Below are 16,379 nucleotides of genomic sequence, written 5' to 3'. Positions count from 1 at the left end.
TTACACAACAGGCCATATGCTCAGCTGGTATAAATCAGCTGCTTTACTGCTTTCGCAGGAGCAGGGCAAGTTTACATCCTGGGAAGTCAGTAGATTCCTATCTCAGGATCCTCTGGGTGTGAAAACACAGTCCTTACATACCAAAAAAGAATAAAAACACTTGGTTCAGAGAAACGACCATGAGGCAATTCATCAAAATATCCTTTTTCTTTTTTGTGTTTCTTAGTTTTTAGGGAGTCATATCAAGTGAACTTAGTTTTGGTGGAAGACACTGGGCTCATTAGCACATGTTTTGTGGAAAAAGAGGACAGAGAACACTTTCAAAAGCCTTTTCAAAGGAAGCAACTGCTAAAAATATAGAGAGAAATTACAATTCAGATTTGAAGAATATTTCATTTAAAATATATATGCTCATTTAAACACAGCTGGAAAAACTGTTCATTTGCCTGAATCAGAAACAGGGAGAGAACAGGGTTAGTTCACACAGTCTACTCCTTTCACACTGGCTTTGCAAAGAAACTTCTCAACCTTGGTCAGCATCAGATTGGTCTGGCTTGAACTCACCCGCAGGTCAGAGTCTCAAGCTGACAACCCAGAGTAATGCTTGTCCAAATCAGAGCAATCACCTCCTTGCTGTACAAAAGTAGCCACAGAGTTAAAAATTTTATTATTTTGTACACATAGGATGAAATAGCTGAAAATTTATAATGCAATTCATTGATAGATTGATAAACTAATAAAAAACTTGTAGCTTCAAGTTAGCATGGTCATCAAAAGTTTTCATTGCCACAGCTGTATTTAACGCTGCAAGTTGCACTTTCCATGTAGTTTAAATCACTTCTTCTCAGCACAGGCTGTATTTGCAGATGCTGTGCTATAATTAAAACAATGTCTCAGGTATTAGCTTAGCTGCTTGTAACTTCATTTACTCCTGCATTTGTCCATTAGATAGCAGCAGTTTATATACTGAGATGATAACTTAAAGGGTAGGTTCACCAATAGACTGCATCTCAGCATGGGTTTGAATCCATAAAATGGCTATAAACTCCACATGGAAAAAGAATTTTGGCTACTTGATTCCAGAAAACTCTGTAAATTGTAGCTAAAAAAGTCCATTGTCGAAGGCTCCACAGACAACTAAGATTCTGCAAAACATAGCACTTCAATTTTTCAGTTCTTGACAAAGAATAATATAACAGAAATAATTTTTATGGCATTCACCTAGCATCATTTAAAATGAGCATGCATCACAGTCTTACATTGTTTCAGACCTTTTATCCCTAGGTAAAAAAATATAAAGTCTACATCTTTAAATACAAACAATCAATATTGCCTTTCAAGTTGCCTTATAATATGAGCTAACACACACCACAAGAGTGACCAACAGGTTACTCAGAGACAAAATGTTTTAAATATAAAATTATATGAATTCTGAGCCATGTTCTTTCCTTTCCTTTGGGGATCATCTATTAATTAGGACTCTATGACTATATGATTTTTCAGCTCAGTGGTCAAATGAAGAAACGAAGCAGTTCTGTAAGAGATGAAGCAAGCGAATCCTAGTTTTCTATGGATTTTCTGATGTCTAATAAGGGTCAAACTCCCATATTAGCTTTTCCCTCAGTGGAGACATTAATAATGCTTGTCTGCTCTGCTCAACTGCCCACTTCCATAAAACTGGTAGGGAAGTCATACCTGTGAGACTTGCTGTCTGTTAAAAAAGGTTTGGTATTGAACAACAGGTTCAAAAATTAGGAGGGAAAAACACAGGTAGAAATAAATACAGCCTGATATATGCACACAGAGGTGGAAACTGCACAAGCCTCACTTCCTCAGGAAAATCTTGCTCTTTTCTGAATTTTATTCACCCAAACAAAGAAAAGTAAAAAAATCAGCTAGAACTTCACCCACATGGCTATCTCTGATACCCATTACGTCATTTTTAAGAAAGAAAAGCACTAAGGCACCACTTGAGATACACAACTGTGGTCTGTCATTTCTGCCCTCATGCCTACACAGGGATCTCTGATGTGCACATGGAGTGTGAGACACACATATTGATGCATTTGCTTGACCCTGAATTGAATCAGTGAGCACTGAGCTCAGCAACCTCAGCAGCCTCAGTATAAGTTCACTGTCCACAGAGCACACTGGGTATGCTGCTATACTTCTAATATAATAAAATGTTTTAGGGCAACTAGCTAAAGGAGACAATAACCACTAATGGATCGAGAAGGCTTCCCCTTCACTCTCTAGTTACCTTGCTTTTAACAGTGGTCAAATAGACACAGAGCAATTTACTTCACTTAACTTCAGCCATGCAAAAAGAAACGGTCAAGTCTAAGTCAGTTGTCCAAGACAACTTGAGACCAGTGAAAGTTCAAGATGTTTTGAAACCCTAGGCTGATGAAGATGTTTGCCTTTCCTGGCAAAAAGTTGCTTATAAACTAGTCACAAAACATGTTGCGGCTCCTGGAGCTCTAGTGCCATAGGCAACCACCTGTTCGGTCTCTCTGACAGAGTAGGCCCTGTGTATAGCCAATATAAAACAGGACATTTCATGCAGATACAAGGAATAGAAAACACTTTTTGCACAAAAGACCTCTGCTGACAAAGGAGAGGGGGAGAATGCAAAAATACAGGGACAGCTCTGAGCTGGGGCTTGTACAAATGTCACTTCTCCTGGGATGAACCAGAGGAGAGCAGCGCACATGGACCTTGCATAAAGGCTCTGTTGGGAATGGTCTTGTGAATCAACTAGGTTTTAAATAATGCCTCAAAAAATATGTGAAGCCAAAGCAAGTCTGTTGGCTTGAGGTGAAGAAATCTCTTCTCCTATACTTCATTGCTTTACTGTAGATAAAACAACAATTTGTATTTTCTAACAAAGCCACAGAAAACATTTTGTTACTCATCTACTAGTTATATAGATATATATAACTAAATATATAATTAAATATATATAAGGTTATATAAATAATATTAAATGTGTGATGTGTCCTGTGCAGCTGACAAATGGCCTAGGCATTTATGAGCTTAAATAAGGATTCAGATTACTAGATTTGAGTGCATAAGCAATGATATTACCAGTATTCTTTCATAAAGAAATTCAACATGCACTGAAGCAACCCAGAGAAAGCCAACCCCTTAAGTTACACTTCAAACCACATAAGTATGACTCAAAACAAAAACATTTGGAGAAAAAGATCTGAAAGGCTTGAATTAAAATCAGTGTCCCTTTGACTTCTGAGTTCAAGGGGATGGATTACCCATTCTCCTCCCCATATGCAGACTCAAAAGAGTTTTATTTTTCTTTATGCAATTGATTTTGTTATTTACCTTGGAAGTCCAGCATCTTGTGTTCTTCATCTAGAAGCTTCATTAATTTAGAGTACAGGATTTGCTCATCAAATTTCACAGGATCTTAAAAAAACAACAGTGAAACATCTATTGTTTCTTCCAGCAGTACTTGAGGCAATATAATTCTAAACTCTAAGATATGAAAAATACAAAAGTTAGGAAGCCATTTGACACTTAAAGATAGTATTCACAGTGTTAGTTTCACAGTTCAGAATAAAATTAGTCACCACTGCTACAATTTCAAATTAAAAAAACGTAATTGAATACTTTTAAATGGTGAGCAATATTACATGTTGATCTGGACTGAAACTGGTTTATTCATTCAGCTAATAGAGTAGCTGAAATGATTGTTTATATTCAGATCGACAGATCAATTCTATTTGACTCTTAATAAAAATCAAAGTGCCTAATTTCTATTCTAATGTGATTTTGGATCTTCATTAGAAATGTCACCTTTCTGTCCATAATACTAACACATTATCTAGTAAAAGTAGTCATTACAGCACACTATGAATTTTGATTTTGTGGCTGATCAGTCATTCAAATTCCCAGTAATATCTGTAGATTATAAAAAGCAGCAAAGGACACACATACTTACCTTTTTCCATAAGACAGAAAAAAAAAAAAGAAAAGAATCACTTATGGTGTCTATAGTCAAGGGAGAAATGAGCAATTGGAACTGTCCTCTCTCCAGACCTCCCAGACTGATTTCTCTGAGTTGTCAGTGAAGACAGGCAGAGAGAAGGCCAAAGAAATATATACAAAGCAGGTGGATTGAAGTACAGCTACAAGCAGCCTTGGCTGGCTCTTTTTAAGTGTTCAATAGAGTCTCAAAGAATAAATTTTGTTTACCATGAAATTTCAGAGCCAAGTTTTTCAGTTACACTGAGCATTCAAAGATGGTGGCTTCTGCAAACCTCTTCTGAAAGTACATAATCTTTGACATTTCTTTTAGTATGTAGCATTGAAATGTACCCTTGGCAAGGGGTGCATTCAAATCCATATCAAGGTCTTGTTTTTTCTCAGAGCATAATCAACTTAGACAAGTTTCCAGAACAAATCTAATTTATCAAATATAAAAAAGATAATTGCCAACATCTTCATTTTTCATGGAATAACCCTTTAAAGTAGAGTTAGTGGCTGAAGATTTGCTTTCCACCAGCTATTCATTTTGGGTATTGAGCCTGACTTGCTTACATCCAAGAAGAGTGTAACTTTAAAGTGTGCTCTGATTTCTTCATCTTTTCCCGGGTTTGACTCTTGCTCGTGACAAGCTGCTATCTGGAAAGAGGAGGCAAACTGACATAGTTTCCAATCAAGGGATTACTATGCAGAACCAGACTTCAGTTCTGACTGTTCTTTTAACTGTACCCACTACATACAAATGTAGTTCCACTTAATTAACACTTCTGCAAGGAAAGCAAAGCCAGTCAGTGAGCCTGGCTTGTGAGTATCACCAAATCAGACTGGCTGAGGTGGGAAGGCACCTCTGGAATCCACCTGGCCCAATCCTCCCTGCTCAAACAGAGCCACCTAGAGCCAAGTTCCCCAGGACCACATCCAGGCAGCTTTTGAATATCTCCAAGGTAGAATACTCACTCTTGCAAAAGGTACTGGTAAATACAGCATTCTAACTGCTCTACAGATGTCAACATGACCAACCTGAGGCTGGAACCATTGCTAATAGACATTTTAATAAGCAAATATCCCAACTTTTGAGGGACACTTTTGCCAGGGAGAAAAAGGAGGAACACCAAATAATAGCTATTCACACACACAGATCCCAAGTTTAGCATGATATGCAATAGCCTAAAACCACCTCTCCACTCTGAACACTGGAACAAGATGGACTTCCTAAGTGACTTCCTCTGTTCAAAATTTGAAAATAAATAGATAAACCCCTACCACACAATACAAAAATCAACATTTAAGGTTGTGTATCACTCATCCTCTTCAACACAGTCAAGAGAACATGTTCTCCCAAGAGAACCATACTTCCATATATCCCTTATGTCACCACTCTGTCCATACATGATTTTAGGCACACATGTACAGATACAGAAATCTAATCTCCTTTTCATTCTCTGCTTATGAAGCAGATCATGACTCATAAAGCCTATTCATAAGATGAACCAAAGCAGGACCGACAGGAAAAAAATCTTTCATTTGAAAACTCTGAGCCAGAAGTTGTCTTCAAGATATTACACTGCAGTCCTACACAATGAATGGGGAAATTATAGGGATTAGATATAATTCACCCTTAATATTTTTTCACCAGAACACAAATTCAAGTTACTGATATACATTAGAGTCTGCCATTTTCAGTTACACAAGTTTTACCTCAAAAGTTTAAAACCTCCAAATGTGTTCAAAGTTTCATATTAATTTCAGAAGTTAACTACTTTGAGACCATTTATAAAGGACAACTCTTTTTAGATATGATTACAACTGCACATTTAGAGAGTCTCTGCGATGCAAATAAACACAAGCTTTAAAAAAGCAAAGGTCTACCAGAGTAACACAGGAGAACTGGATCTTGCATGCTATCTGGTTGCTAGTGCTTAACAACAGGAGTTGGGCCAAAGCACTCAGTGCATAGCTAAGCACTTCATTACCATGATGATGATCTTACTTAAGTCCATGCAAATTCAGGCAGGCCTGTTCCCACCCGTTTTTTTATCTCAAAGCCGTGGCAGCAGAGGAGAATTTCCTCTGCTAGACAATACCTCTTGGTTAATCTCTCATCTACCTATGCATAACTTCTGTTCTTCCAGCTCTGCAGAATCACACCCTCCCACTCCTTGCTATCACCCACAGACAGTAAAGCTAAACATCTCAGCTAAACTGGGAAAAAGAAACCCAAAAAAGCCTCCTCATGTACTGAGAACTTTTACACACTCTGGGGTTTCCTTCTGTTAGGCATACACACATTCAGCTCAGTAATAAAATTGCTCTCCAAGGAGGATTATGGGAAGAGGGTTGCAAAAAACCACAGCTTAGTACTCAGTTCTGGACTAACTTCATTAATTAAAGAGAACATGGTGTAGAAAATGCTCTTGGACCATGCTTCATTTTGCTACAGCAGCAGAGTAAATACAGCACAGCCTCATTTTTACCCGCCCATTAACTCACTGTCCTTGATCAAAGACTATGTATACTGCCTATCGTATTCAGAGCAGTTAAGGCTTAGAATTTAAATTGTAAACCTCAATATTTAAATAGAACTGCATATGTGATCTCTGTCACCTCATTTTCATGAATGGAAAAGAATATTCTGACACCAAAATTACATACTTAATTCTGCCTCACCTTCTCCACTGACCTCCATCCCACACTGCCTTGGGTTTATTTCCTCATCCATCAACGGGTCAAAGTAATTTCTGCTGTATTCATTTCCTGTGGAAAGCACATGAAGTAAGGGTCAGCGATTATTAGAAGCACATGAACTAAAATGTTAATTTTGAAATCGACACCAGCAAGTAAAGGGGCATTTTTTGCTACTTTACAAGCTTAATTTTTTTAACAAGTCCTCTAAGCCTACTGGTACTGCAATTATCATCTTGTGAAAGGTCAAAAAAGGTAATTCTGGAAACAAGTGCACTTTATGTTACTTTTGCTCAGGAACTAATGAGAAAAATTCTCGAATTTAGATGACGTAAAGATAAGCAAACTTTTTTACAATCCAGCATCCCAACATAAACCAAATTATTCTTTAAACACATTGTACAAGTGAATTATCCATACTGCAGAGGAATTTGTGTTTCACAGCTGACCCCTCCAGTTTCAACAGTTTTAAATTTCACCACTGAGGTTTCAACGTCTGGTGCATCTTTGTAATTAAACACTGGTTGAATTCAGTATTAGAGGAGGTACTAGGCTACTGCCTCATTAATCTGAACAGCAATTATGTTCAGTTGGACTAGGTAACTAATCCAAGATTTTGATGGGATAAACCCACTCATTTTAGCACTTTCTATTTCAACAGCTAGTTTTATCTGCTCTTTAGGAAACAAAGAAGTTTACAAAAAAAGTCATTTTTTAGAATTATCAAGAATCAATGCAGCATCTAGCTGCCTAGAGGAACTCATGGTAAAAGCCAGAAAAAAATTTTCTTTACACAAGGAGGGAGGGCCGACTTTTTCCTCAAAATATGTCCTTTTTCAGCAAAAGTGCTACACTCTATTAAAACCATCTACATGATCATTGAGTATGCCAACACAGTAAATAGCTATTAAACAGAAAAAAGAGTAAAATAATTTTTTACATTCCTTGAATAAACATGGATCTATATCTTGGAACATACATGAAAGCTAAATGTACGAAGGGGTTAATTCATCCAAGATACACTACAGTTGTCTACAGTGTATTTGTTTTAGGATCAAAAATAATCCAAGCAGCAGCTCCTTTTCAGAGACTAAATGAAACTTTGATATGAAACTAGGTTTAATTTATATTTCTGGACTAGCACATTTTGACTGTCAGTCTCTGTTCCTTCAATGTAGTAAGTACAAGAACTGAAAATTTGCTTTACCTTGAGGTCTCAATAAAGAAAAAATAAATGAGTTTCATTTTTGTTACTTTATCTGTCAACAACTACTAGGCTGGTATGAATCTTGGCAGTATGTAATCAAAGTCTTATGTACTGCAATAACAGAGCCATTCTACCTTATTCACTGTAATTGTTTTTCTCTACCACAAAGCACTGTGATGTTATATGAACACCCCTTCACATTTTGATAAAATAATTCACCTATGTGCTAAAAAAGAAAATGACGATGCATTTCTTTATTCAATTACTTTATAGCTGTAAATGTAAATTGCTGAAAAGTGTATTGCACGCATACAAACAATACTCAGCTCTTGCATAAGCTTTTTGCACAATCTTTCTATCACAATATCTTTTACTGAATTGTAATATCATATGTGAGTCCAGTGTGAAACTTAGAGGAGTAGACTTTTGGGCAACTCTTCTGGACAGAGTAATTGGCATTTAGGAGGAAGTGTCATGTTATATTTGAGTCTGTGAGGCATGGAAACCATTATTCAAAAAAGAGATATCTTGACAAATACCATTAAATAACTTGCTCTTTGGTCCTCTTAAAAAAAGAAAAAACCCACACCAAACACTTCTTTGAGGAGTATGAGATATTTTGTCCAGGGCTTTGGCTTTGTCAGAACCACACACAGGTGGAGACAGACAGTCATGCAGAAGTAAAAGGAACACACCAAGTCTGATTTCTTCAGAGCAATGCACACACTTTAAAACCTACGTACACAGAATGAGTGGTAAACACAAGCATCATCTCCTTACTGTGATTTTATAGATAACATGCAATTTTAAACTGCAGGACTCCACAGAAGACCAGAATTCTTTAAGTGAGACTTTCAGAAGTGTCAAAATCACTGAAAACCTTAGGTCACTGCTCTGGGCAGAGAAGGGGGAGATTGTGTTTGTGGGGGGTTTTGGCCTTTTTCTACCCTCAGTTCAAGACACCCTTTGAGAACTGGTGTGACCAGGAGGTCTGGGCTCTGGACAGGTCCTAAAATTTGTCAGGAGCAGGGAAAGTCAACATAATATTTTGCCCAAGGCATTTTGCTAATAACAATTTGAGAGCATCTGAACAGATTACCAATCATTTCACATTTGTTTTTGGAAATATTTGAAAGTGTATAACATGTAAATTAACAGTCCACTAAGGAATTTGCTCTGCTTCATGGTATAAACACAGTAAACATTAATACAGAGCTTGTCTATAGGTATTTGAACAGCTGTGTTATATATAGCTTGGCACTTTCAGAGAGCAAGTTATTTTATATACTTGCTCCTAAAAAGGCTTGGCCAAGTTTAGAAATTCAGGTCTTTGCTTTGATCCAGAGGTTTTCTCAGAATCATTAACTCAGTTTGAAGCCCCATTCAACCCTCAAAATTGCGTTATTTCATGTGGAAAACACAATGGATAATTCGGGAAATCAGAATTGAAGTGCAAAACCACACATTATCTATAAATTAAAATAAAAATGGAAAGAAGGGTGTTGGCACAACAGTGACCAGGTGGGAATATATACAGTTTAATTAAAGCAAGAGTAGTTGCTAATAAAATTAGCATAATTCTTGGATGCAGCCCATGGGACTGTACACATATTACTAGGACTGGATGAAACTTAAACGATGGCTTTTAAGCTAAGATGTCTGTAGTCAATTACACAGTCTATGTCCTGAGAATAGGAAAGAAATGGCATGACTAAGCTGCATTTCCATGTCGCCTTCTACTCCACAAAAAAAAATCAGGTAGTCCATATCAATAAAACATCAAAGGTACAGCATGGAATTTGGATAATGTGCAATTAGTCCATCGTATTGTACTATTGGTCTGGGAGTTTAATTTAATGAAAGAATAGACAAAACTCTGTTGGATTTGTTAAGTGCCTCCTGACCAGTGTAAAAATTAAGGTATTATTAATAGCTAGGTGACTAATTACTAAAAGCTTGAATAAGCAATTACTGGTGCTTGTTTTCAGAGTGATGCTATGTCTTCAGGATGCAAACAAAAAGTTTTGAGGCAAGCCTTCTTTCATTAGAAGACAGTATGCAGATTATGGTCTGCGCAAACTTGGCATGATAAGTAACAGATGCCTTTTCAGACAGCAGCGTGGTCAACATATACCTACCAATGACTTAGTAGAATGTTACTGGGCATTATTAAGGCAACTCATAAAAGTCTTTTGCATAAAATAGAGTAAGACAGAGGCACCTTGGCAAGATGAAATTCCAGTTTGAGACAGCATTTTGACCCAAAGTGCTTTTGAAATGTAGTGATACAGCTGGGAAAGGAAAAGAGTAGTCCTCCTTTCCCATACCTGTCACATAGCATTGACTTCAGCAGCAATTCCTATTAGGGAACATCATGGCAAATACTCACTGTCTCCATTCAACAGAATTGAACTTATTTCCCTAGGGATACTTTTCATTTTACGTAGCAGATACAGCCTTTTAGGTAGCCCAAACTTAAGGTTCTGTGCTAGTATGTTTCCCAGTTTCTTTGTGAGAGCCAAAGCAGTGTCCTGGGGTCAGACTTGAATGCCCCCTAAGAAAGGTGCCCACCTCAACTTGATCAGCAAGAATTAAGATTTGGGATTAGAAGGGCCCCACCTCCTGCATTTCCAGCTGCTTCACTTACACTTCCTCAAGTCATGGTAGGTCATGGGACTAGCACTCCCACTCACCTGTTTTCATTATTCGGTACCTACATTGATGAAGTTTGATATCTGCAAGTTGCTTCTTTGTAGATACAGGCCTTTGCTTCTAATCTGTACTTTGAAATAATTCTATAAAGAACCTTGAAAAAAATCATTCAAAAGACTTAAAGTATAACAGAGGAGAAAAAAGTTTACCACCTTAAAAAAACTCACAGAATGCAGAAATAAAGAAAAACAGAAATTGGCAACCAAAACTACATAAATTGTAAGAGTTCCTGGACAGTGAAAATCTGATTGGTTTTCCAGTGAATATATAGGTTCTTAGTTCATTTAAACAATGCTTTTAAAGTGGAAAATAATTTAGGAAAATTTGAAACTTTCACAAGAAAACATTTTGAGTTTTTATTCCAAAATTTTGTGTTGCTAGATGTTATGAAGATGCTAAAAATAAAACTATAGTCTTGAAGTACATAACAAATTGATATGTAATCCATAAAACAATGTTAGCTCTCCTTTCTCATTTTGGCAAGAAAACCAAAAAATAATTATTTTGAGTTAGACAGAAGTTGTACTTTTAGTTTGGGTTTTTAATTGTCATTACTGAACCATGACGTTTGTCACATTTACCTCAGCTCACATCCATTACAAATGTCTTTAATTAAATCTATATGTAACCTAGATCAACCCTATATAAAAGTTGAATGCCTTAATTAAGACACTACATTATTGTCTATTTTTTAAGTATAGATACATATTTTCTATATTATTATAGATGTAGACCTAAAATGAAAGTGCAACTTTATTCGAGATTACTGAATACATGTTTTACACAGAGCTTCACATTTTCATGAATACCAAGCAGAACTCAATCAAAAATTCTATGTTAATGGCATCCTCGAATTGAAGAGCATTAAGCAAGTGACTGGACAGTAGATTTTATGTTGAAAACACAGCTCGTTATACACTACTACCAGCACCAGGTGACTTCTCAATTTTTTAGAAGTCGTAAAGGTCTAGCATGTCATTTGCCTTATCCTCCCTCAGCAGAGACTGTAGGTAATGAGTAAATCAGGTAACAGTGTCTTATGTTTATATTGCAAGCCTTGAGTAAACTCACTTGTCAGCTTTGACAGGACGCTGGCAAAGGGGCTGTTCCTGATCCTGAGCAGCACAGACTGTGCTATGCCTGCCCCAACCCTTGAAAAATGCTGCATCACACTCATAGTGCCCACTATTTTTTTCCCCCCAAACTCCACTCCCGGAAGACTTACCACTTTAACTGCTCTTTAAGCAAAGGTACTAAATGGGAATTAGTTTTTTTGTTTTGTTGTTGGGGTTTGTTTTCCTGCAGGCAACAGAGGGCATTGTGCCAAGGCATGTCAGTGTGAGACCTGCTACTTTTCCTGGGGAAATGTTGTTGGTCAAAGGCATGAGAAAAAGATTTACTGATGATGATGATGGAGTTCATTTAGGAACACTATTAGATAATGTGACACACGTCAGTGGGGAAAATGGATACTGAGTGCTCCCAGGGTGACAGGCTCTGCTGGCCCCACTCTATGCTAGTGAGGGAACTTGCCAAATTTTGAGGATCTGACAGCGCTATTACAAGGCAAACAATTTCCAAGTGTCATAAATTAGCCTTAAAAATATATATTCAGTCACCTTCTGAAAAAGTATTTCCCAATTATAAAATGCATCCATTCCTCACAATTCTTCTCCCCTACCTTTCACAAATTCAATTTTAGCATATTACTTAGATGAGTGGTATGGTATCCCTGTTGTTGAAATTGCATGCAATGGATCACGTTTTGCACACTACATTACACCTTGTGCCGTTCTGCTGATTTCAATTGGATTACACATTGTGTAATTCAACGCAAAATTACTTCCAATGACAACCCTTTTATTCCTATGCATACATGGTGATCCATCATGCCCTGCATACCGGGTTTGGCATTTCCATTTCAAAGTCCCTGTTGGAATCAGAAAGCATGGAACCACATACATAGAACTTGAATTATTAGATATAAACTTTGCCATTGTTTAAGAAAAAAAAGGGTATGGCTTTGATTCATATTTCTGGTCCCATCCTTTATGCAAATCATTTTGTCCAACACAAATCACCAGTGTCACAAGCTCCCATTTCCTTCACATGGAGAACAAATATAAATTTCCAGCAGATGCTTATTTTTTCACCTGTGTTTACTGTCTCTCCAGTGGGTGCCTTTCACTTCTTTGGAATGAAATTAGACCCTGTTCAAAAAGCTTCAGCCTCCACTTCTCTGTAAACAGACTGAATTCAATGCACTTGTTGATATTTTTATCATTTTGGTATCCCACATGGCTCCTTCATGAAGCTCTTTTTTGTCTGCATATTCCCACACAAGGTCCTTGTCCACTCATGTTCTTGAGCAATAAAGGGTTTATATTGCCCTGCTGCAGTTGAACAACCTTTGGCAGTAACTCTTTGTCAGCAAAGGCTTCTCTCTACTTTAGTTTTTGATAAGGAGCAGAGCTGCTCCAATTTACAGTGGGACTTTTCCTGTAGGATGCCTGCAGCACTGTGCTAGGTACTTCCAACCTAGACCTGCAGCTTGGAGGTGGTGTAACAGAGTGCCACATAGACACTAATTTGTTCCCAGAAGCAGTATAGCCATATTAATGCCATTCTGTACCTGGGCTAATTAGAAGAATAGTTCCTGGTCTTCAATCAAAAAAGCTTTCTTTCCCTCCTTTTTTTTTGTTTCCTTTTTTTCCCCCCCCAGACATTGTTAATCTCTGTGGGCAAATTTATTGGAGCATGATATGAGATGTTAACAGTGCCTGTTGCAGATAAAATGGTAGAATTAATTAGAGCTTTTGATTTTCGGATATAATCTAGTTTGAAAAAAGATTTGTGTGCTGTGGATGAAAGGGGGAAAAAATGTATGCTTCTTGTCATCTGGACACGATTTTGACTTTTATCATGAATATTTAGGGCCTTATGGCCTCTAGACTTTTACAAGTGTGCAGGATACAGGAGAACACAATTAGCCTTTATTTCGTCTTTCATGCAAAAGCCACAGAGCATCACAGTCTCCAAAATCATCTATGCAACTACAGGACACAAGGCGGACCATGCAGTGGGAGTATGCTCAAAAAGTCCCGTCCCTGGATTCTACAGCTTGCATATACAGTTGACACCACAGAAAGATCACATTCTAATTTGATCTGACATATATTCTCTCAGTATGGTTGAGCTGGAAATTTTACCTATCTTGTGGCAATGTGAACAGTGCCACCCCACAAGGCTCATGTAATTATTAGCTGAACCAAATCTGTGTATCTCTGTGGCTGTGGTGAACAATAAATGGTACAAACTGGTATAAGCCACTTGCATGTTTTCTGATCACCACAGCTGAGGACAAAATGTATTGAATGCTAAAACAGATTAACATTTGCTTCACAGCCCTACAATAAAATGCTAAGTACAGTAGTGCTGTGTTCAGGGATTGCTTGTGACATGCATCATCCATCAGAAGCTGAGCAAATTGCCCTTGTCTTCTGCTGTCAGACAAAGATGGCATGATTCCTGGAGGTTTGGTGCTTCCATCATGACAATTTGCTGGAAGCCCTTTGCTGGGCAGAGACTTTACCAAGCCAGCCTGAATATTAAGACACTCTACATAGTGCTTTTGGTTTAAACCTCGGTGGGGAAAAGAGAAAAACTGATATTGGCTCACCTTGAGATCAGATGTCAGACAACTGAGAAACTGGTGGACATAAGTTCTTGTCACTGCAGATTTGAGTGATCTAACCCCAAGTGTTTTTCCCAGGGAAATTCATTTATTACACCTCTCATTGGGGTGGCCAACATGAAAATATCTGCAAATTCCGTATTTGGTGAGGGGAAGAAATGCAGAAGAGTTGCTCAGATTTAGCCATGAGAAAACTCTGATTATGTTAAGAAATAAAAAAATTGTACAGTTTGGCGAAGATGAGAATGCTGTTTAGATGAACTTGATTTCAACAGCAAGAAAGAAATGAAAGAAATTAAGGTGATGGTAGCCATCATCAATGAATCAGCATAGAATCCAGAAGAGGAACTAGGGTAGAAACCACTGCAACCAATTAGTTGGCTGAAAAATCAGAAGATTAATCTGAAGAAAAAGTCAGCCAGTTCCCCTGGGTCACTACAATATCTAACAACAGTGCCAGGTCTTCACCAATGATGGAAAGCATATGGCCAAAAGAGTTATTCAGCGGCCTAGTCCTGAACAAGTCTACTGATGATGATCAGATTTGGAATTTTGTCTATCATGTAAAATAGGACAGTGAAAGATACAGAATGGCCTAATTAAGAGAGGAATGGACTAGGGATCAGAGCTTTTATTTTTATTTCCATCACAGGTCTGCAGAGTGACTGCAGAGAAAGCCTAACGCTCTGTCTGTTTCCCCACATGCAAAGGATGCAGGAGGAGTCTTGCACTTTGAGTCACAAGAATAGTCCTCAACAATCTTGTTTGAAAAGTGAAAAAACCTCTGAAAAAAACGTACCAAACAGATTCAATAAATTTCTTGCAAACAGAAATGAGTTCACAAACTCTTCTTTTTAGAAGATGTTCTGTTATAGGAGAAAAGGGATGGAAAAGGACAAACATACCTGTGAATTAAGCTCTTCAGGGGCAGATGCAGGCAAGTTACATTATCATGGACCTCTCCACTTGCTATTTAATCTGCAAGTAGTGTGTGTTCTGCAGAGCAGCCCACAGTGCAGATATAGCCAAATTCCAGGAACAGGTTTTAAGGATGCCTTGAACATGCAGCTGACTATACACACTACTTCCCAGTATCCTTAGCAAGGAGATGTGCATGAAGACATCTCAAAAGGAGCTAGAGATTTTTCTAGAGAAGGCTTCCCTCCAGCAATTGCTGACAGAGGAACCGTCTGTGGCACTGTTGCAAGGTAGAGGAAATGCTAGCAACCCCTGTAGCTATTATTTGTTGCCATTAACGACAGAGGTGATGGATGGAAAGATAATGGAAAGGCAATGCCATCTCTGTGCCTTGCCTCCAACTGCTTAGCCTGAAAATCCAGCTTGATGTTTATATAGTGTTCTCAACCTGTAATCTGCTAATTGTTGTGATTAAATAATTCTCCTTAAGGTTATAACTGGTTTTAAGTTGTACAGTGTAACAGCAAGCATTAGAACTGACAAATGACATTCCTCATTGAGTAAGCAACTGAACCTAAACCTGGGGGCTGAGAGCTGGAAGAGCATCCAACAGTCATGGAGGGGACGTAACCCCAAAAGAAGGAATATTTTATTAGCATCTGGGAAAGAAAAGAGGAGAAAATGCAAAGGAAGCAGTGGAGGGCTGAAAACATCTATTTTACACAGGCTGTGTTGTTGTGCTTGGTGTGTGGGCACACTCTCCTAGACAAATATCTTCAAGCATGGGGTGCAAGTCTTGCCTCCCAGTCAAAAAAAAAGGGAGAATTCTGTGCTAAAATATCTCTTGCGAGCGGCACAGTGGCTCCTGAGAGCTGAGGTGCACGAGAGGATGCTGTGGAAGAGTTTACTCTATGGTAGAGGGTGGTGGTAGTTTTCAACACCACGTGTTTTTGCTAGGAGCTGAATGGCATCAGCTATGCAAAAGAGCTATGAACATGGAGCAAAGTAAAGGAAGAAAGGCTCAAGGAACTGATTCCTTGGGCTCTGTAGGACCCAGACTTCAACAGACTGACTCATGAAGCGGTAAACTACCTGTAGACCTAGTCTTCACTGAGGACTGTGAAATATGACTATTTATACATGACAACAATTTATGCAATACTG

The 16,379-nt window shown here is 38.0% G+C and overlaps 1 protein-coding gene across 1 annotated transcript in view; it reads right to left on the bottom strand.

The window, feature by feature from the left end:
- OFCC1 (orofacial cleft 1 candidate 1) overlaps positions 1–16,379 on the bottom strand; it is a gene marked incomplete at its 3' end in the record, with an annotated part of 28,541 nt that overhangs the window by 3,338 nt on the left and 8,824 nt on the right. The window contains exons 5-6 of the mRNA XM_009073546.1: positions 6,670–6,756; positions 3,340–3,423 (exon numbers count right to left, since the gene is read on the bottom strand). Coding sequence (XP_009071794.1) covers positions 3,340–3,423; positions 6,670–6,756 — 171 coding nt within the window. The remainder of the gene's footprint in view (positions 1–3,339; positions 3,424–6,669; positions 6,757–16,379) is intronic.

This window comes from Acanthisitta chloris, unplaced genomic scaffold, assembly GCF_000695815.1.
Source record: "Acanthisitta chloris isolate BGI_N310 unplaced genomic scaffold, ASM69581v1 scaffold17574, whole genome shotgun sequence".
NCBI classification, from domain to species: Eukaryota; Metazoa; Chordata; class Aves; order Passeriformes; family Acanthisittidae; genus Acanthisitta; species Acanthisitta chloris.
This window is presented reverse-complemented; position numbering and strand designations above follow the sequence as displayed.